The 21,560-nt window shown below is 55.4% G+C and overlaps 1 protein-coding gene across 4 annotated transcripts in view; it reads right to left on the reverse strand.

The window, feature by feature from the left end:
* RXRA (retinoid X receptor alpha) overlaps positions 1 to 21,560 on the reverse strand; it is a 123,280-nt gene that overhangs the window by 26,485 nt on the left and 75,235 nt on the right. For all 4 annotated transcript variants that reach the window (XM_064468935.1, XM_064468937.1, XM_064468934.1 and 1 more), the window contains 3 exons: positions 17,118 to 17,383; positions 12,021 to 12,171; positions 10,896 to 11,075 (listed from right to left, as the gene is read on the reverse strand). In XM_064468935.1, coding sequence (XP_064325005.1) covers positions 10,896 to 11,075; positions 12,021 to 12,171; positions 17,118 to 17,383 — 597 coding nt within the window. Of the gene's footprint in view, positions 1 to 10,895; positions 11,076 to 12,020; positions 12,172 to 17,117; positions 17,384 to 21,560 lie in introns of those variants that run through there.

Raw genomic sequence — 21,560 nt, forward strand, 5'->3', positions numbered from 1 at the left:
GTGTGGTTCCTTGCTCTGAGATCAACCCCTTCCACCCTGGGGCCACTCCAGCGGGAAGGGGTGCTACTCCAAATAACACAACCTCTTGCTCAGCCGCCAGTGACTTAGCTGGAGACTGGGATTTGTGGGGAAGCATTGCAGAGGTCTGGGGAGACGGTGGCTACTTAAAGCCTTAAATCTGCAAATCTCAACCTCATCAAAACCAAGTTGCATTCTTGGGGGTGAAGAATCAGACACACTTGAAGGGTTATAGGAGAGTGAATCTTACAGGTCATCAGTGACAGCATTTCCTGGTGATTAGGCTGAATCTAGCCGATATAACAATAGATGGAAGAGACAGATGGAAAGAGATTATACATATAAGCAGTCATTTCTGTTGATCTGTGCTTTGAGCTGCCACACCAGAAATTTGGTGCTGCCACACGCTGCAGAGCTGGTCAGCGGAAAACTGACTCATCCCAGCCTGCTCAGCCCCACGCAAAACCCCTGACCCTCGCCCTGCCCAGCTGGCTGCCGCAGCAATGACACACCAGGCAGAGCAGATGGCGTATTCTCACCAAGTATGTCAGGTCCAAGGATCAACCCAGCCCTGGCCAGGGGAAGCATTACCTCCTTTGCTACCCCCGTGTTTCCAAGACCAGGCAGCCCCCTCCAAAGCCAGTCCAAGCTGGCATCACATCGCGAGCCCCCCCCGCAGCTTGGATGACCTCCATCCATCCCCTGTCCCTGGCTCTCTGGGCTGCAGGAAAGCAGTGACTGTTTCCCAGCGCTGAGCTGGGAATGCCATTATCCTCCCTTCCCCCTAAGAAGCCGCTCCGTGTCTTCGCCGAGGTGTGCATCTGCAGGATGAGGTGACTGTACTACGTGACGTTCAGTTGCTGCTTGCTCGCAGGACCCGCACGACCAGGTGTTTATGAACCTGACCTGTTCCTCACTTGGAAGCGACGCAGGACGCCTGCTCAGCCCGGGCTGTTGGATGTAGCTTTCGGGGCTGCCTGTGAGGCAGCAACTCCTCTAGAGGTTGACTCAGTTGTAGATGCTATTTTCTGTACCTACAGGCAGCTCGAGGAATGAAGTGGGAACAGTTTCATTCGTCACGTGAGCAACAGGTTTGTTCCTGCAACAGCTCCGTGCCTGGCCTTGGGGTACAGTTGCCAATACACACATGAACTCCCCTCCGACGGTCACCTTACTGTCACGTCGTTCTCCCAGGTGTGAGACTTCCAAAGTCCCTCTTCAAGATCCAGAGGTTGAATTCATTGAAGACCTAGTGTCTCCGCTTTCCTAGTTTCAGGCTCACCCTGAAGCACCATACAGCTCCAGGGGCGGCAAGCCCAGCGCGTTGTCCTGAGAGGCGCAGGGGTCTGCAGTTGGCATTCAAGGCTCTTGTACTCCGTGGGTTCCAAGACTTGGACTTCCCTGCAGATGCAGCCATCCTCGCAGCCTGTCCTTCAGAAGCTCAGCAGAGCTGAGAGGACATCCAAGGTGCAATGAGCAGGCAAAAGTGTCTAAGAGCTTCTTAGCAGAGCCCTCCATGTCTCTGATCTCCACTGGCATAAGCCCAGTGGTAGATGTCTGCAATTTACTGCAGTCAGTATTTCCCCAGACCTGCCGAGGACATGACAAGCTGGTGCACCTTCTTAGTAGAGATGCTGAGGGACACATCGCTGCTTCAGAAAAGAATGGCGGCTGTGCTTCTTGAGATGTAGGAAGAAATAGCAGGTGGGGTAGGGGGAAGGAAAGAAGGAGCAAGTGTTCAAGCAAATTAGCTTTTTTTATTATTTTTTTTTTTTAAATCATGCAATATGGGGTGTTTGTGCGAAGGAATATCTTCAGCAGTAAGGAGACCCCTCACCATAAAGACCTAGGACCTTCTTTCTGGAGTCCACTCCCACTGGGGATTAGTCAAATAAACCACGGTGGAGATGACAGAAACACATTTTTGGAATTGATTTTGTCTGGGAACTGGGTTTCTTTGTGGCTTTGTTTTTTATTTATCTTTTTAAAAAGAAAAATACAAATGTGGTAGCTGCATGGCAGCTTGTCTGGTTATATTGAAATGGGAATACCTTGTTCTTCTCGGCTTCCCAGAAGTCTTGTGGGCCGGGATGGATGGTGCTCCATCCCTGTAACACAGTAAATTTAGGAACAATGATCATTATATTTGGTTCTCGTTGCTTCTGCTGGGTTTTTCTCTTTGTTTGATATAAGTTGCAAACTCACAGGCTAAAACCAAAAAACCAGAGAGGTTCTGCGACCGGCTCCTCCACCCAAATTCTCCCTTGTGGCACAATCAATGTTTATTTAAGAAAAAATAAATATTCTCAACTCTAGAGAGGCCACAAGATGCTTCTCCCTCCTGTCTCATGCTTGATGCTTCTCAGGATTAGCAAGGATGGGACACAGCGTGGCACTTCAGGGGAGCTGGTTCTGCCGCTAGCTCCCTTCTCTAGCTCATCATCAATGTCCCCCTCTGCATCGTGCTCAGCTGGGTGGGTAAGGAGACTTCCAGCTTCTGTTCAAGTGGACCTTGGGAAGAGGATTTAACCAGAGAGTGCCTGTGATAACAAGGCACTTGACTGCGTGACCTACAAGGACCTTTCCAAACCTCAGTTGGGCTCTCTTGCTCTTACTGCAATAAGATGGTGATAAGGAGGCGAAGGGCTGGAGGACACATCCCCGCTGCTGCGGGCTGAGCTGCCGCTCGCCAGGAGGAGGGAAGAGCTGGCAAGGGATCAGCAAGAACAGCATGGCCCTGCCGTCTCCCATCGCACCCAATTACTGCCTCGGCAGATGGGCTCGTCTGGACAAACTATGGGGCTTGTCTCGGATGGAAGCCATCGAGAGGAGCCCATGTCCTTGTCCTTCCACCTCACCGCTCTGGCTGCCGGTGTTACATGAAATCCACTATTAGGACCGTGCTGTCCCCAGTGATGCTGATTTTTCTGGTCACGAGGGTGGCACAGCATTTGCTGAATAGTGTGGGTCTATTCATCTTAAATGCAGGAGGCGAGCCAGGCATATTGCTTGCTCCAACCCAGAAAACGCTCTCCTGCGAAGCAAAGCAACCCCAAGCTGTCATTGCACCAGCCCTGCCTGCCACGCCGTGTTTTCAGAGATGAGCTTTCCCATGCTCTCTGCGTTGATGGTCGTGCCAATGCTTTTATTTTTCTTCAAGGAGACTCGTAGGGTTGAGAAGTTTTCTAGTCTGGTTTTCTTAACACAAGGGAAGCATTTAAACCTTGCAATCCACTTGAGGAGAAAAAAAGATTTTGTAGTCAAAGAGCTCTGAGCGGCAGCCCCACCTCCTCCAGCTATGTCTCAGCCGAGCCAAGGACAGAAGCCTGTGTTTTCCATGGCACCTGATGAAGAGGCTCTCGTGTTATTCTGCTTGATTTGGCCTGTACTTGCCTAAGGCCAGTTGCTGTCATTTTTCATCTTGAGCTTCTCCAACCCATCTGCACTTCCCCAGGCCATGGGACAGCAAGACACGGAGCCCCATGTGTCAAGACCACTTCTTGGTGACCTCTCTCTAAGAACCAAAATGTCTTGTCCTGTGGATTGCAGGTGAGCCTCAGCTGCCCGGGTCCAAGGGCTGATGTGCAAAAATGCCACCATCCATCCTCTGCCGGTGTGCACATCAACGCTGGACGCCTCGCCTTTGCTCGTGGTGCAGCATCTGATGGAGGAACAAGCAGGTTTGAGTCCACTGCAAAGCGAGCAACCAACCTAGCTCAGGTGCCCAAATCAAACCAGTGCGGTGGCTCCGGCTGAGTAATGGACTTTCCAGCTGCTGGAGAAGAACAATCTGCTCGCTGAGGCTCCAGGGAGGGCTTGGAGGACACTGCTGAGAAACCACCGCGGCATCCCTAACTCCTGCCACTTCATCACAAGCCACGTGATGAACGTCACCGAGTCCCTGTTCTCTGAGCTGTACGAACACCCCGGAATCACAATGCTCCGGCAAAAGTTCTTTCCTTTTTAAGCCTTGGGCTCGCAGAGAGAAACGTGATGCTGTGATGTGCGGACTAATTAGATTTAAGAAAAGGAAAGATGTCAAGTGCATGCTCTGTTTCTAAAGCCTGGTCAGAGATGCAACGCGGGTGCTCGCCGCCGGGTCCCCCACGCCGTGGCACGGGCACCGCCACGGGCACTGCCACGCTCAGCCGGCACCGCGCTTTTGTTCCGGAGGAATGTTAACGAGGGGAGGAAGAGGCACAAAGGGGACAGGATTTTCCATCGAGGCAGAGGCGTTTCTGAGAGCCCGCATGGGTAGGAGCATCGCCGGCTTGTTTGTTTGCTGGGAGAGATGTGGAGGCTACGGCGGCTCCTAATTACCGCTCACCCAGCGTTAATACAGATAAGCACTTGTTTCTGAGATGAAAATCCATCCTTCCAGGAACAATAGTGTGGATGACTGGCTGGGGTTTGTTTCCTTTTACGGGGGAGGACGAGGAAGGATAATTCGCTCCCACCAAAAATGGACTGAATGGGGTTTTCTCTGGGGGACAGACCCAGTGTCTGGAGTCCCAGGGCACGGGCAGCCCGGCACCGCAGGGACAGGTGCCGATGCTCAGCCCGGTTCTCGGGCAGTGCGAAAGCCGTGGGCGAACAGAAGATGTGCTTTTTGGCCTTGGCTCTCCTGTTCTTCTTAGCATGCTCTGATCCTCTCCTGCCTTCATCCCTTTTGCTCCTTGCCACTGCCCAGCAGAGGCAGGGATCCGCAAAGCAAACAGGGATGATGATGCTTTCCAGACCGCCCCAACCTGGATGTGTCACCAGGGCACACCACCCTCCTCCTGGAGAGCCCAGAGGCTCTGGTGGCCTCCAAGACCCAAACCCGTTCAGTCTTCTCTGAGCCTACAACTGGGTGGCTGCTTTATTTACGAAGTGCTGGAAGGAGGGTTATTGGGGATTTCCGTTTCACTAGCGGTGGAATTTATTAGGCTCTGCTGCCTTTTTACGAAGCTAAAACTTTGCTGTGTATCATCAGCATCTTGAAGTGCTTATGCCTGAGGTACCTGTTTATATAGAGAACACCACGATAGCTAAGGAAACTAATTCAGACAGTGCTGCTTCTGCTTTGCTTTCATTTGCCTCCTTTTTTTTCAAAGTCGCAGCTTTCTACTACTGCAAACAACCTCAAAAGCTGAGATACAAGAAAGAAATGGTGGGGTTTTATCCATCATTTTCATCTGAATACTGCATTTTGTTAAGATAGGCAAAATACTACCGTGATGTTTAAAAAATGTAACTTCAGTGAACTGGAGTGTTAAAAAGTGGACTGAAACCTTTGCACGCCAATCCACATGGGGAACGGCTCTGGAAAACAACAGCAAAAATTACTAGCTCACTTTACTCTCAGAAGCCGGAGACTGCGAAGTATAAGCAAACAGCAACATTGCTAAAGCAATGAGAGAAAATCATAAACCAAACCCTTTTTCTCAAGCTAAGAGTATCCTTAAAAACAAAAAACAAACCCACCATCATCTAACCAGCTGGTTTAAAGAGCAGCACTTTAAAAGGATATATGAAACAAGCTCATTAAGCTGAAAGACATTTTCCATTCCAAAATTACTACTAAAAATAACTGTGCTCTTGAACTCTGACCCTACACTGGGGTACGGACACTTGCCTGCTTTTACATTCACTTGGACAGCCAGTTTGGAGACCTGAATTCCTGCTCTTTCTCTCCAGACTCCTCTTGGTCCTGAGAGATGCTCCGGGAGCCAGGATGGCTCTGGGGGGTGCAGGGGGGCTGCACAGCCATGGCAGGGGGGATCAGGCATGACCACTGCTGTGTCAGTGCAGGAGCTGAGCTCCAAGTCACTCCAGGTTAAAACACAAGGGAACTTCGGTCCCTCTGGACTAAGTGGCTTAGCTGAGCAGCTCCCTGGAGACACGTGGAGGTCTCCGAGCTGCAGACTAGAGTCGGTCCCTGCAACGCTGCAAGTCACCTTGCCCCCAGGTTAAATCCCTCACCTCAACGGCAGTGCAAGGGAGAGGGGAAAAACCAACCCACAAAGACAGGGGAAGAGGAAGAACAATCTCATTAAACTGTGAAGTTTAATGAAGTCTTGGAGTCAGAGATCAGGCATGTGACCGGACAGGAGATGCCCTGGATCCTCAGAGCACGACTCTGGATCGCGTCACTGCAGCGGACGGAGGCAAGCTGCAGCTGCACCATACCCAAGCCACCGCTGTTAGGGTATCTGTGCCTGGATTTAGGAACGATCTTGGGGGTCACTCACGCAGCCTGAGCCGCAGTCGCTGGGGGAGGACAGCCTTCTGGTCTCCAGATGGGCTACGAGTTTCCCGGTGGAGATGCATCAACATCCATTTCACCTGGTTGGCACCAAACGCCACCATCAGTGCTCCGCGGCACGCTCGGGCTGCAGGCTGCAGCTCGGCAAGTGGTAGCCCTGTCGATAAACTGAGCATCCCAGCAGGTCCAGCGGAGACAGTCTGGCTCACGCAAGGAGCCGCTCATGTCCGGAGGCAGCGCTGGGGGAAGGAGAGGCGGGAGACGGAGCGGGGCCAGGCTGCGCTGGTTCCCAACGTCTGCTCCCTGTGAGCCGTCCAAGGGCGGCCGGCGGGAGCATGAGAAAGGGCTCCTCGCTGGTATTTCCTGCTTGCTGTGCGATCCGGCGGCGTTGCCAGCAATGGTGGGGCCGGGGCCTCGTCACAGGAGATACTGATAAACTGCAATGCGAGGCCTTGGAGCTTGTAGTCTCTGATGACCCCCTTCACCTCTGAAGTTAACCCCAGCTAACGACTTCCCATACAAGACGCCTGTATCCCAAGACCCTCAGTGTTTACTCCCACCTCTTCACAAGACCTCTGCCTCTCTAACTCAAAGGCAGCTTCCACCTTTTCCCTTTAAAATATAAGGCTGCTGATACACAGACACCTTAGACCCTAATGAGTAACAGATCAAGCAGAGAGAATTATCCTTCTCGATGCAAACAGCCACCCCCACAATAATAATCCCCGCGTTAGTCAAGATCCCTGATGGTAATCTTAATTTTGTTGACTATCCGGTATTTAGTGGGAGACAGAATACAAAAACCAAAGCCTCACACAGCTGGCAGTAATTCATAGGGAAAAAACGCTCCCAGTTGTTTATTTATTATAGCTGCAATACCTCAGAGTCCATATGGCTCATTCACCATGGACATGGCATCAGGATCTTTAAGTGTTTTTAACAGGGAGCAGCAAGAAGAGATGCACACACTAGAAGGAATCCTCCGCTTCTGCAGGCTTTCACCCGTTCAAGCCAAGATCCCCAAGACCTGATGCCAAAGCGAAGTCTCGTAGCCCTGAAGCAATCCCGTGTCCTTCCAGCAGTACACCGTGGCCACCCCCTGCCCCCCTCCCCGTGGGCACACTGCCCCGTCTGCCCAGGCCCCCTCCCTCCGGGTCTGCTCTTGGCATGTTCACCTGGAGATTCCCCAGGTGTCGGGACCAAACACTTCCAGAGCTCCATCAGCTGCCCAAGAGCTCCTGGTGCCTTTACTCCTTGAAGCCAACTCCTTTCACCCTTCTGGCACAGGTTTTTGGGTATGAACGTGGCCCTCACCCCTCTTCTTCCCAGCACCACTCTGCAGGTCGCAGCACCGCTCACCACCACGCGGGATGCCTTATTCTCTCACCAGAGCTATAGTACTTAGTTCAGACGGTTTTACTGTATTTCCACAACATACAAATACCTTTGGGCTACAGGAGAGATACTTCCCCAGCAGGAATCTGCTATGCCTTTATGTAGCTATAAATTAGGTCTCCAGAGGAAGGTATTTTTAGGGAAATGAGGCCCATTACCATCGCTTTCTTACTTAAAAGACGCAACAGTTTACACTAGAGGATAAAAAGCCAGCTATGTTGTAAGTGAGTATTTAGGCAAAAGGAATGAGCAGTGCAGGGTTTAGCCCAAAACTGTTCCCCAAAACAGAGGTGGTGTGGAGGCAGTGGGACAGGTGTAAGGACAAGGACATGGCTCCTGCCTGGCAAGGTGGATGGGCAGCAGCAGTGAGCGGGGAGGGATGCAATGAGAAGGAGACATTTCGTTGACAAATCAGGTGGATATCACACGTGAAACCTGAGAGCTGCTCAAAGCCAAAGCTTAGCAAGATCCAACTTCTCACTTTCAGGTCTAGGATAACACTAGGACATCTCCAAATCTGCCAGGAGACACTGTGAATTTTTAGGTTTATAACACAAGAGTGCTTTATTTGGGGACCGTGGGAGCTGCTCCAGCTTCCCCTACATGGGGATTATACCCCAAACATCTACTGACTGTCGATGCACCAACGTCCTGCTCTTCTCTGAAGCTCTCCTCATGCAATGCCAGCACCAGAAGACCAGCCAGCACTGCCTGAGTGCACTTCTAGAGTCACAGAGATCCCATCTGTCACACTTTTAAATAATTGGCTGATCATTATGAATTCATTTGGTATTCATTGTGATAATGTTAATCAAGATGAATTAATAGAGTCCTCATACTGTATGCGCTCCCTGGGGAATTCCACCACCATTTAGAAATTAATTAATGGACCTATAATTTTAGTGGTGCTGCCCATGCAATCACCGTTAACGGCAGGCATGAAGCAGGTACCCGATCACAGGATGTCAGTGCAGGGTACACAGTTAAAGCATTGCTGCCCATGTTCCCTTCTCTACAGATGTAGGCTGAGATGTTCTAGGGGTCTGAAAGGAAAGCGGGTCTCCAGCTGCTGGCGCAAGGCTCTGGGGGCAATGCCAGGGTGAAGGGATGCTCCACATCTATCTAAACCTACACTTCTCCCCTGCGAAGGAGGCAATGCCAGGGTGAAGGGATGCTCCACATCTATCTAAACCTACACTTCTCCCCTGCGAAGGAAGTGCTGCTGCTGGGTTCAGCAGGAGCCTTCCTGGCTTCTTTTTGGTCACCTCAGTCTCCCAGGGCTCGATATTAGACTTTCCTCCCTCCACACAACTCCCATGGGATCCAGCACGCTCCATGGCTCTGACCACCCGCAAAGCAGCCAGGGCAATGCCAGCCCCCCGCACACGACGCACCGTGCCTGCACCGTACGGCCCATCTTTAGAGGCATTTTCCGAATGTCTCAATCTCTCTGTTTAAGACTAGAGGTTTTCTCTTTCCCACCAAGCTGGAAATGATGCAAACAGGACAGGAAAGACAGGAGCGAGGCAAGGTCAGAGGATGAGCAGTTGGGAGACCTTGCAACCGCTCCGTGGTGATGGCTCCAAGGAGAGGCTTTGTCACAGAGACACCCTTTAACAAACATGTATTGTTTTGGGTGAGTGTGGGGAAGGGGCCATGAGCACCCCTAGCTCTGCCCGGAGGTGTTCCTCGGAGCTTTCAGCTGTACATTGTGTTTCTGTCAAAAGCAATGCGTTATCATCTCTTCCACTCCCTCCAACCACATGCTCTCTCCAACTAGGTTTCTGCCGACAGCCACATCTGGCAGAGCCGCTGCCTCCCGAGCATCCCATCATTGCTTAGGCCAGAAAGCTCCGCTTCCGAGCACTGAAGCATTAAGCTCTGCAGGGCCGGGGAAGTCCCCTGGGTGCCCTCGCCTCCCAGCCCACTGCAACCCCCTCACACCTCGAGCAGAGGCGGCTTTGACATTTGAAGACTCTGCGCGTCGTGGGTCCTTAGCTAACCCCGTAAATCGAGCGTGGCGGGGTCTGCTCAACACTCGGCCCAGCTCCGGCGCTGCCCTATTTAATCAATGCTCCAGACAAGACTAAGTGCTCTTCAAGGAGACCCGGGCTGGAGCACTGCTCGCCGCTGCAACCAGAGCGACTCGGCAGAGGGGTGGGTTTGTTGGCCGGTCAGGGAGGCAAGTGTGGCTCTGAAGACGTAAGGGGAGAAGGCAGCAGAGAACTGAGCGGCACCACGAGGTCATTTCCACATCATGGCTGGCAAAAGCCTGCTCTGCCAGCAGTTTAAAACAGAGGCAGTCAGCATTTAAAAAGAGCTTATTAAAAAGGCACTATCAGAGAGTTTTAGATCCTAAATTCAAATTCCAGTAAGGGAAGGGCTATCTTTTTGAGACTGAATTTCTTTTTTCCTCCCAGTGAGAAAAAAATCCATTATTGCTACTACTAGGGAATGCTACTGAGTTAGAGCAGCCAGTGCTCGGCACCAATGCCCGAGCAGTGGACTCTGATGAGAAGGATGTTAATTCACTGAGTTTCCCTGCCCTTCCCGAGCGAGGTATGCACTACAAACAGCACGCAGCTGGGACATGCGCAGGAGCCTCTCACCTCCCTGGCAGCACAGTGATTAGTAACCAGCGAATTAAACGTGATCTTTATCCTGCCAATGTCCTCATATCAGCTCCAGTTCTCCAGGATGCGACATCCCAGGTTGCACAAAGAAACAAGGGCCGGGCCAGGTGGCAGCATTTGCCACCCAAAATGCACCCAGCAGCAACAGCTTTCGCACCTCTGTTTGATGGGGCTGTGCAGGGAAAGGGAAGAGCTCAGCGTATTTGCCGTCGCTGTCCCAACACCTGGCAGCCGGTGCAAAACGGGGAGTGCAAGTTCCAGGGCAGCAAATGACCTCGTGAGCACTGTCTGCTTTCATTGCCCCCCTGCTCCCTGGTGCTGCGCTCGGTGCCTCTGGGTGCTGGCTCATTCACTGATGTGCAACCATCCATCATGTGAGTACCATTCTGGGACTCAGCGCTGTTTTTGGAGCCCATAGGAGGCCCTGGCTGTGGTGCAAATGCAAAATATAAACGAGACGCCTGTTTTTGGCACCCTGGCAAGGCTCGTGCTGGCTTTGCTGCACAAGGTGCTGCCACACTGCCAACAAGCAGGAGCCTCCTAACGAAGGGAAGGTACCTGTGGCACCCGTGGGTGCTCAGGCCAGGCTCTCTCTGCCTTACCTTCTCGCTTCATCCCCATCGCAAGACACTTCTGATAGCGGCAGTACTGGCAGCGGTTGCGCTGGCGCTTGTCGATCAAGCAATCCTTGTTGTCGCGGCAGGTGTAGGTGAGGTCTTTCCGCACCGTGCGCTTGAAGAAGCCTTTGCAGCCCTCGCAGCTGTAAACCCCGTAATGTTTACCTGGGTGGGGGGATGCGACTTGGGTTAAAAGGGCTCAAGAGTGTCCTGGGTGCCCCCAGCTTCCCCCTCCGCTCTCCCACCCCACAAAGACCATCAGCTCTTCCCAGGTCCTCTCCCAGGCACGTCTGGGGGAAGCAGAGGTTTCTCGGAGCTGCGAGCAGGAACTAAAGAGCAGTTGCTTCGCCTTGCCTTGACTTCCATAAAATCAGGATGCCCTCGGGGGGCTACAACAAGCCTCATAGCCAGGAAAAGCCCTCACCATTTCTTAGCCATACATCAGGGGAGAGACAGCGCAGCAGTGGTACAGGGGGTGCCCCCTGTACCCCCTTCTACCCATCCAGACTCCCCACGCTGGACACATGACGCAGCCTGCTCTGCACCACGTGCCCACCCTCCTTTTCCAGCCCTGGAGCCCGACAGGCACAGGAGGGGTCCCTAAGGACCTCATAAACCAAATCCAGTGCGACCAGAGCACTTATGGAGCAAAAAGCTTTTAAACAGCATGAGAATAAAGGGAATTAGCACATCTTTATCTCCCACGAGTGGAGACACTCCTTGTGAAGCACACCTTTTTATCTGGCGTGACATGACAAGACCACTACGGATCAAAGGATGGGTAGAGAGAGGGACGCTCACTATTGCCTTGTCCTCAGACGGGCTGTGTTGCTCAGGGCTGAGGATGTAACACCACTGCAAAGCAGAGACCTGGGGTCTCCTGGCTTGGGTCAGAGCCTGCCCCAGACCACACAGGCTTGGGGAGGCTGGTCAGTAAGGGACTTTTTGTCCCCTCCTCTGAAGGCACAGGTGGCTCCTCTCCCAGTGGAGAGTCCCTGCATGTGCTCGCTGTGCTGGTGGGACCTGGAGAACCACGCAAACCCTCGCCACCCTCTCCCAGGGCATCCCCACGCCGCTGTGAGCCCCTCCCAGGGCAGGCACCAGCCTTACCTGAAGATCTGTCCCCGCAGATGGCACATATGTGCTTGGTGAAGGAGGCCATCGTTCCTGAGGGATGTGCTGGCACTTTGAGGACTCCATTGAGCCCCAGGGGTGGCTTAATATCCTCTGAGCTGCTGACAGGGTTCATGGGTGAGTTGAGCTGTCAAGAGAGAAGCACAGTGCTCAGCGGGGGAACGGGGCACGTGGATGTGGGGCCGAGCCAGCTCCGCAGCAGGGCTTGCCTGTGCACTCAGACGTGGGGCAGGAGGGCCAAGCAGGGGACAAGCTTCCAACGGGGACACGCACCACTTAAAACACCCACCCACAAAGCTGAACCAAGAGGAGGATTTGGGCACATGTGTCCAGTGACCAAAGGCACAAGCGCTCACCTGCTGCCCTGGCATAAAAGCCGCTGTGGCTCTGAGCTGGCAGCAGGATGCCACCGGGTCTCGCTGCCGGCACCAGGGCAGAAGAAGCAGCACCCGGCCGGTCCCCCTGTGCACCACCAGGAGCCACGCAGGGCTGGCACCACCCACCCACGAAGGACGCTCCTGCATGGTTTAAAGGGAAGGCAAGTTCCTCCTGCACTGCCAGACCTCTGCCCATGGCGCAGCCCCCACGGCCAGGCGCTCACAAGCCACCCCAGCTTCACGCCGCCTTGGGATGAAGAGCAGGCAAGATGATTTGCAGCGATGGTTCGTGGGAGAGCTGCTGGCTGGGAGCGAGTGCTTGCAGGGATGATGAACGCCAGGACACTCAGGCTTTAGCTCTGCAATTTATAGACATCCTTTTAGCATTATCTCTCCAAAGGAAAGCTTCACAGCAAATAAATAGATCCCAGATGCAACGGGGCCTGGATTTCCAGAGCTGGCTTGGGTGGGACACTTTTCTGCAACTTCCAGCCTTACAGCAGCCTGTCCACACACTTCTTCCCTCCCTGGTGAGCTCAGTCCTCAACACTCGGTGCAGAAAGCAGAGAACTGGGTGGAAGCTGTGGCCTGGCATGGCCCTGTGGCACTGGTATTGAGTGAAGGATTCCTCAGTTGACTCCCACACTGCCCTGTGAATAAGGCAGGGCTGTTATTCCCCCATGTACGGAGAGGAACTAAGGCATGGAGACGTAGGGCTGATCCCTCTTGGTAAGGAAGGCAAGCGCACAGCAACCCTGCCCAGCCCAGGGCAGGTTCAGGGAGGTCCAGGGGTGGACAGGGGAGCCAGGCTTGGCCAGCTCGGATGCAGCGCCGGCCAGGGCCACTGCGGCTGTCCTCCTGGGGACCAGCCTGCCAGCGACCGTCGCAGAGCCTCCGTCCCTGCCAACTTCTAAATCCAGGTTGGATGCACAGGATTTGTGCTCTGGTTTGTTGTGTTTCTCTGCCCTAATAGAGATACTCGGCAATTGCACTTGTCACAAATGAATTCAGGGGAAGTCCCAGGGCTTGTGATCTGTCAATTAGAGCAGCGCAGCCGTTTCTCTCGCTTTCAAGTCTCCAGGCTGGTGGGGAGTATTTGGCAGGCAGATGACTAATAACTGCAGAACAGAGCAAGGTAAACCCACCCTAGAGAAATGTGATGGATCTGCCTCCCTCTCCTGCCCTGCCTGTGCCAGCTGATGAATCAAAGGCAGCCGGGGCCCAGGGCCAGCGAGGGATACGCTCCTGGGCTTTAGCTGCTCTTTGGTTACACTGTGAAAGGGCAGAGAGGGGAGGGACGAGTGGGTCCCCAGGCAGGGGCACCTCTCTTCGGGATCTGTGGGGCCCCAGGCACAGAGCCGCTCTCTGTGCCACCCTGCGAGCAGGGGCTGCCAGTACTGTTGCAGCACACCCCTCCATCGCTTTGGGGTCACCAGCTCCAGCAGTTCCTCCCAGTGCACCTTCTGGGGAACGGAGCCGTTTCCCAGGTGCAGCTGGTAGCTACGGCCCATGTCACGCTGTGTCACCGGCCCCTGCCACATGGCAGCGAGGGCAGAAGCCAGCGGCTGCCTGCCGACGATAAGCCTTTCACCACCTCTTCCCCCAGCCCCAGCAGCCCACGGACTCTGCCCAAGCAGCCTCCCGAGACCATCTCAGGGGTGACGATGGGCAGAGCAAGATGGGGCAAGCGCTGTGCCCTGCCCCTGCACCAGCCCAGGAGGAAGGGGGGGTCCCACCACCCTCCGCAGCCCCGTGCCGCAGCAGGATGCCCCAGTCAGAGCTGAGTCAGCCGCGGGCTGGGGTGGGGGAAGTCACTGGTTCCCCTCACAGCGCCAGCCTGAAACCTCAGCAGAAGTACCATGTGCACCCTGGGGTTCCCACACCGCCCTGGCGCCTGCCCCGTGCCTTCCCCTCCCCGCTGGCGGCTGCTGAGCAGAACCGGCAGCATGTGCAGGCAGGGAGGAGGCAGAAGGGGAGGCAGCGGCCCCCCCTGCCTTGGCACATCACTTCTGCTCCGGGCCAGGACAACTCTGGCTCAGCAAGTGAGTGAGGATGAGGGAGGAACCAGTGCTCTGCTTCCCCAGTGATGCTGGGACTCCTTGGTTCCTCTCCCTTCCCTGTTCAGTTCATTGCACTGGGGACCAAATCCTGTCCCTCTGGCAAGCAGAGCTTTATTCCTCCTCCCATCCACCAGTCCCCAAGGCACCCTTACATACAGCATTGTGCAAAAGCAGAGAGTGGCTCTGGAAAAGCCTAATCCAGCGTCTGATCTCTCCCCACTCGCCCCCCAGGCGCCCCGAGCTGCTGCCAGCAATGCCTGGGGCAGCTGTGCTGGCACAGCCCTGCGTGGAAAGTCCCCCCCTCGCAGTTCTTCCTGAAAAGCCTGCTTTTTTTCCTGTTTACCCAGAATTTTTAAGTAAGATGGTTTAAATATGTGTTAAATCCCAGTAAGCAGCAGAGCTGCTAGGTCTAGCCTCACAGTCCAGCTGGGACCTCGCTCACCACTCCAAACCACCTCTGCATTCAGCTGGCTCCTGCCAGCATCCCCTCCCTGCAGGGGCCTGGGGGCTCCCTGGGTGCTGGGACCCTGCAGCAGGACACCCTGCCTCGTGCCCTGATTTTGGGGCTGCGTTCAGAAGCTGTGTGAGGTCCCAGAAAGTGCACAGTGCTGGAGGGAGGGTGCTTTGAGCATCCTCCAGCGCTGGCACCAAGAGCTGCTGGCTCCTCGCCTTCACCGGACCAAACGGGAGAGGGAAAGCACCCTGGCTTTCGGGAGCCTGGTGGCTCCTTCCCACCCCGGTGCCAGCAGGAGCTGCGGTGGAGGGGTCCCACCCTGCAGGACCCACCGCACCTCGCGCTCCCCGTGCCCTTCTGCTCTGCTGGCCTTCCAGAGGCGACGAGGCATGGCCTGATGGAAAGTGGCATCTGCCATCTGATTCAAACCACCTTCCATCAGTGCCATCCCCACCCGGCGACGGGGGCCGCACGCCTCATTACCCCCGGAGCTTTGCCGACTGGTGCAGTGGTGCAGGGGGCTGCGCTCCCCTCCGAGCATCGGCCCGCTGCCTGCCTGCACCCTCCTCCTCCTCCCGCGCTCCTCCGCAGGCCCAGGTAGGCGCCTCTGCCCGCTGCAGGGACAGGGTGGCGACAGGGACCTAATGCGCCCAGACAGGGAGCAGATGGCAGGAGCCATCAGGCTGAAGACCTCCTAACTGTCACCTCTAGGAAAACCACTTAAGACAAGTCCCTGAACAAAGGACGGGTGCTTGCACCGTGCCGAGAGAGGGCTGGAGCTGCCGTGCTGCTAGCTCGCTCCCGGGCACCAACTGACCACGCTCTCAATTCCCCTTTCTGCCCTGTGGCTGCATTTTATTTTGGTTCCCCTGGCTCACCAGACCCTAAAGCAAACCGCGCCTTATCATTGACACTGGGGGTGCACCGCCCCTTCTCGGTTTCCTCCCCGGCTTGCGGCTCACCCCTGCATTGCTTCACATCCCCCCTTCCCACTCCTTCCCCACCATTTTGGCACTCTTCCTGCTAATTTTGCTCTGGCCGCCTATTCCCAGGCACCGATTCAGTTCCCCTTCCCTGGGCCACGGGATGGGAGGCAGCATGTCCACCCCACTCATCCCCCGCACTGGGCTGCGGGATGCACGTCCCCGCACATCTACAGGGCTCATGGGCTGGATCCTGCTTGGGAGAAGCCCATCAAAAGGCAAATAAAGCTGCCACCTCTCCAGCTGACACGGGGATGCTGGGTCCTGGGGAAACTGCCGGGGGTCCCCAGGGACGGGACTCAGCACAGCACAGCCCTCCCCAGCCCCGGATAGAAAGACCTGTTATCTCTAGAAATAAATCAAGCCAATATTTAAAAATAAAGGTGCCGGCAGGTGCTTGACTCCCAGAGACAGCCTGGCATAAATAAACCCACAGCAAGTGGCAGGTGGTGGCCAATTCCTTAATCTGCCCTTTTACTAAACATACACGGTGTGAGCAGCCAGCAACAGGTGGCAGGGGCTGGCCAGCGCACCCCGATCTTGCTATTTTTAAAAAGAGCTTATCTCTCCATAGTTGGAGGTTTTTTACATAATCTTCAGCCAGCAATCGGCAGTCCTTCCCCTGCGAGGAGAAAGGGGCAGCAGGCAGGGGACCCCTCGGTGCCATGGGGGCTGCGGGCTGGCCTCGGAGGGGACGTGCCAGTTGCCGGGGAGGGGACAGGACTGCTTGGGGAAGAAGCACGGGGTGCAGAGAGTCCTAGGGTGACTCTGGCTCCTACCAGAGCTACACCAGCCCCCAGGTGACCCAGGGGTAGTCACTGCTCCTCTTTCACCCCCAGCATGGGGACGGACAGGGCAGGACCGGAGGGAACAAGCAATGGGAGACAATGGATGGCCGTACTCCAGCTGTGCTGGTCTCCCGTAGCCCACCCAGGGCAGCCCCAAAGCCTCTGGCCAGAGGAGCAGGATGCCTCTGACTTCGTTTCCCCCTTGGGCTTCTCCTTTTTGCCACCCTTTGGCACCTGCCTGTGCTGCCTGCAATGGATTTTATCTCCCTGTGCTTGCCTGGCCAGCGCAGCCTTCTGCGAGCTGGGATTTGCAGTGGGGATACCAGAGCCGGGTCTGGATCAGGAACCCACGGAGGTGGCTTTCCCCTCGCTAAACAGGCAGCAGCAACGTCCCCATCACCTCCCCCTTACCTGCGGGCTGCTGGTGCCGAATCCCAGGCTGGGGGTGGAGGGGACGGACATCGAGTGCGGGCCCATGGGGGAGCTGATGACGGAGAACGGAGGTCCCATGCCGTTGATGGGCGAGCTCAGGGTGCTGATGGGCGAGTGGAGCTGGCCCGGGGAGCCCAGTGAGGAGCCGATGCCTGGCCCGATGGACGGGTGGAGGGATGGGGTGGCCATGGGGCCCCGGCTCGTGGGAGAGTTCAGGGATGTGGAATTCACTTGGTTGGAGAAATCTGTAAGAGACGAAAGAAAAACACAGGGCTGAGCCTCCTGCCTAGGACAGGCTCTGACACATCGCCACAGCAAGCCCTGAGCAGCAGCCCCCTGCTCCTCACCCTGCCAAGGGTCTGCTTTTCAATCTGCCCCCAAAATTCCCAATGCATTCATCTTTCAAACCCACCTTCTGGTGGAGCACCTACACAGGCGTTACGACAGGCATGGAGAGCGTTTCCACCTCGAGAGCCAGTCGTCACCGCCCTCCTCCACCTCGCTCACCCGCTGTACCCCAGCTCTAAACTCTGCTGCGGAGGCAGCATCGCTGCAGCGGCTGATGCACAGGTAGAAACCCCACCATGGGAGGGGACAGATGCCCTCCATGCTACAGGATAATTCAGATTTATCACAGCATCGCAGGGCCAGGCCATGCGTGGGGAGCATGGAGGGGCTGCGTGCCCTGCAGCAACCCCACGTTGCGGCAGTGGGGAGGGCAGTTTGGTGGCGAGAGCGTGTTTGTGCGTTGCACGGGTGGTTTGCGTGTCCATCCAGGGCACGCGTGTGCGATGGGGAAGTCTGTGTGTGTCAGCAAGGAGGAACATGCCTGCCTGCAGCGCGGGCAGCGGGGACCAGCTTTCTGCAGGCAGCAGCGGACGGGCTGTGTCTGCCTGCGCCCCCGTGGCTCCACCGCCCCGGGGGGAGCAGGAGGGGGTAGGGCGGGAAGGGGGGGTTTAAAAATAGACTCCAATTCTCCTGAGAGGAGACATGAAGCCATTCCTGGCACATTTCCTCCTCATCCTGTCACGCTGCCTGCAAAACAATCCCAAGCGAGGAAGGGGCTGGCTCGTGGCCCCCGGGCGGGCTGCAGCGAGGAGCTGCAGGAAGGCGGTGGGGGCAGACGGGCAGGGGCCCTGCAGCATCGCCACCGCTTGCCCTGACACCACCGGGACCCTCCAGCTCACACCAGCAAACACGTGCCCAGAGAGGGGGAGGCACCGGCACAGCCACTTAGCCAGGGGCTGTTCACAGGGGAACCTGGGAGCCACTATTTTTGGCTACAGGTCCCAAAGTTAACGAAATTCTGGGAAATACTGTCTTCAGTCACCTGTGTGGGGTCAGCAGTCTCCTGGGATTTTGGAGCAATTAATATCCATGCGTTTCACAGTGGGAAACACACTTGCTGAACCCACAGCAAGCCTAGCCCTTGCAATCTTCTTGCAATCACCTATCCTGGCAGGGAAACCCCAGCACAGAGAAGTGAAGGCCCGGTAAGGCAGCCGTGCTCCTCTTGCAAAAAGCTGTGCAGCCAGCATCCCATCGCTGCACCTGGAACCCCATCACTGCGCCCAGCATCCCATCGCTGCACCCAAAGTCCCATCACTGCACCCAAAGTCCCATCGTTGCACCCTAAGTCCTATCGTTGCCCCCAGCATCCCATCGTTGCCCCCAAAGTCCCATCACAGCACCCAAAGTCCCATCACAGCACCCAGCATCACGCTGTTGCACCCCAAATGGTCACACCTCCTGTGCTGGCACCCGCCTTCCAGCCTTGATGCGTTCAGCCCCATCCCTGCCCTGCGAGGGTGCTGCCGGGGCACAGAGACCCCAAAAGGTTTTCCCATGCAGAGGCACCGGCAGCCGTGCTGTCCTGGCACCCAGAGCCCCCCACGGCGCACGTCCCCCCCGTGCAGCCCAGCTGTCCCCAGCACGCCTCCGACACGCCTTCCCTGCTACAGGCATAACAGGATTACACACGCCTCGGGAGAGGCTCACTCCCTGCATGGATAATTCCTTAAACTCCCACACAAGAGCCAGAAGTGGGATCCCCGGGGCGGGGGGCAGAGGAGGGGAGGGGGTTTGGATGCAAAAATGGGGATTAGGCTCCAGGGCTGGGATATTGCCAGCTTTGCACGGGTGTTCTGTCCCGTCTGAGACAAGCGGAGGGGACACGTGCTCAGAGCCTGTGCCCCGGCCAGGTGCCACCGTCGATGCCAAAACGAGCCCGTGTGCCAGCACTGCCAGCCCTGGCAGGCGTCTCTGTGGCCACGGCGGAGGCGAGCATCCCTGTCCCTGCGGAGTTGGCCTCGCATCGGTTCTCGCAGGATGTTGATATAAAACTACCGCCGGCCACCACGTCACCCGTGGCTGAGTGACCTGCGGGCAGCACAACAGCAACCCTGGGAAATTCCTTGAGGCTTCGGGGTCTGCTCCTGGGGTTTAGCGGAGCGGGACCGTGCTTCCCAGCTCTCTGCTTTCTGGTGTTTTTAAACAGCTGGGAGGAGAGGTGGGGCTGGGCGCTGCGATGTGCTCTGGGGATCTCGGTGTGGGCTGTGCCCCTGCTGCCATCCGGGGTCCAGCGGGGAAAGGCAGGAGCTCATTCTGCAGCAGCTGGGGTCCCAGCCAGCCCTCCTCTGAAGGACCCTCAGAAACACCCAGTAGCCAAGGTGATGGATGGACACCATCCAAGGATGTGCGGGATCCCCTGGCCGGGGGAAACAGGCACTTGACCTGCTGGCAAAGGGACGGCAGCGAAGCACAGCCCTTCCTTTTAAAAGATCCTGAATATTTAAGGCAGGAGGGGTCACAGGCAGGTTACTGGCGACCAGCCCATGCCTACTCAAGCACATCAGAAAGCAAACCATGTGTGGGGCTGGTACCTCCTGCAAAATACCCATCCCCTGGGTACCACGGGAGCTCCCAGTCCCCGGGTGTCCCAGCGTCCCGCGCCTCCGAGCCGGCTCCCCTCACCCATCCTGTTTACACACTTCGCTTTCCCAGCAGACGCGATCCCCAGCACCCAGCAAGGAACTGGGCGTGTGTGGTAGGGCTGGTCTGGAGAAAATAATTCAGGCGGCAACAACAACAAAAAGGAAAGGAGGCGAGAGGAGGGGTAACCTTGCATTGAACAGGCCGGTCGGGGAGAAGTGTGTGCAGGCACGGACACATGTTTGGGTGTTTTCACCCAAAACCTTGGCCAAATGCTCTGAAATCGGAACCAGACCTGAACTCCTCCAGAGCATCGTGCCTCAAAGCCGGGTTCAAACATCTTGGATACCGGGAATTTTTCACTCCTTGTGCAAATCCTTCCTCCTCCGCAGCCCAAAACCCCGCTCTAAGAGCGGCAGCGATGGAAACGCTTACCTCCAACCGACCGGCAAACATCGAAAAGGGTTTGGGTTTTTTTTTTCCTTAGCAAAATCCAGTCCACCTCAGAGAACTCGGCGCAGACGCTGCCGGCCCCTGGCACGAGGGGGAACGCTCCTCGGGGGAAGATGCATTTGGGGAAAATAATGGCTTGAGGTGGAGAAATGGGGATCCAGAGCTGGACATAAGAAGTCCGCCCTCCTCACCCATCACAAACATCCTATAGGACCCTGAACACTAAAGGAGTGCTAGAATTAAAAATCTTAAAAGGACAAAAGCCTAGATTGAGGAAATATCCTTAACAGAAACAAATAAACCCCCAAACTGATGGACACCACTTGGACTGCAGCAAACAGATGAGGTATTTTCCCAAATGCATTTTCAGTTCAAGCAGTGCGAGACTATTCATTTTTCTTGTGTAATTTTGCCATTTAAAGCCATTGTGTGTGACTATCTCTTGACCAAAATAAACTCTGTGCCTGTTTCTAAATAAAAAAAAAAAAGTTCTCAAAAGCATTTCCCCTCTTGCCGCACCCATAAATTGCATCTATTTTCTCTGTGTGTCCTTTGTTTAAACACAACGACCTCTATATATCTTATAAGATGCCCCATGGCAGTTGGGAGATCGGAAACAAGAGCTCTTCAGCAGCTAAAGAATTTGCAACGAAGCTCTTTTTCTTTCTCTAAACTACAAACCCGCGAGCCACAAAATTTGGACGGGAATTTTTCCCAAAGAATAAGACATTTAGGGCAGGGCCACATGATCCATCTCAAGCGATCGAGTTATGCAGCTGTAGGGAGCCATGTGCGTGCTCTCAGCTCTCCTCCGCGGCAGTGGAACATGCTTCAGCTGAAACCATCGCACGGAGACTAGAGCCAACGGGTTTTGATGTGGCCTCAAGATAAGAAGCCCGAGTCCTGTTTTTCTGGCATGTTGCACATCGCTGCCCTTTCCCTCAGCAGATACCTGTCTTTTTGCAAAATCTCTTTTGGATATCAGTATTGCTGCCTCACAGGTGGGGAAACTGAGGCACGGGGAGAGCAACGCCCCTG

This window comes from Phalacrocorax carbo, chromosome 18 (assembly GCF_963921805.1).
Source record: "Phalacrocorax carbo chromosome 18, bPhaCar2.1, whole genome shotgun sequence".
NCBI lineage: Eukaryota > Metazoa > Chordata > Aves > Suliformes > Phalacrocoracidae > Phalacrocorax > Phalacrocorax carbo.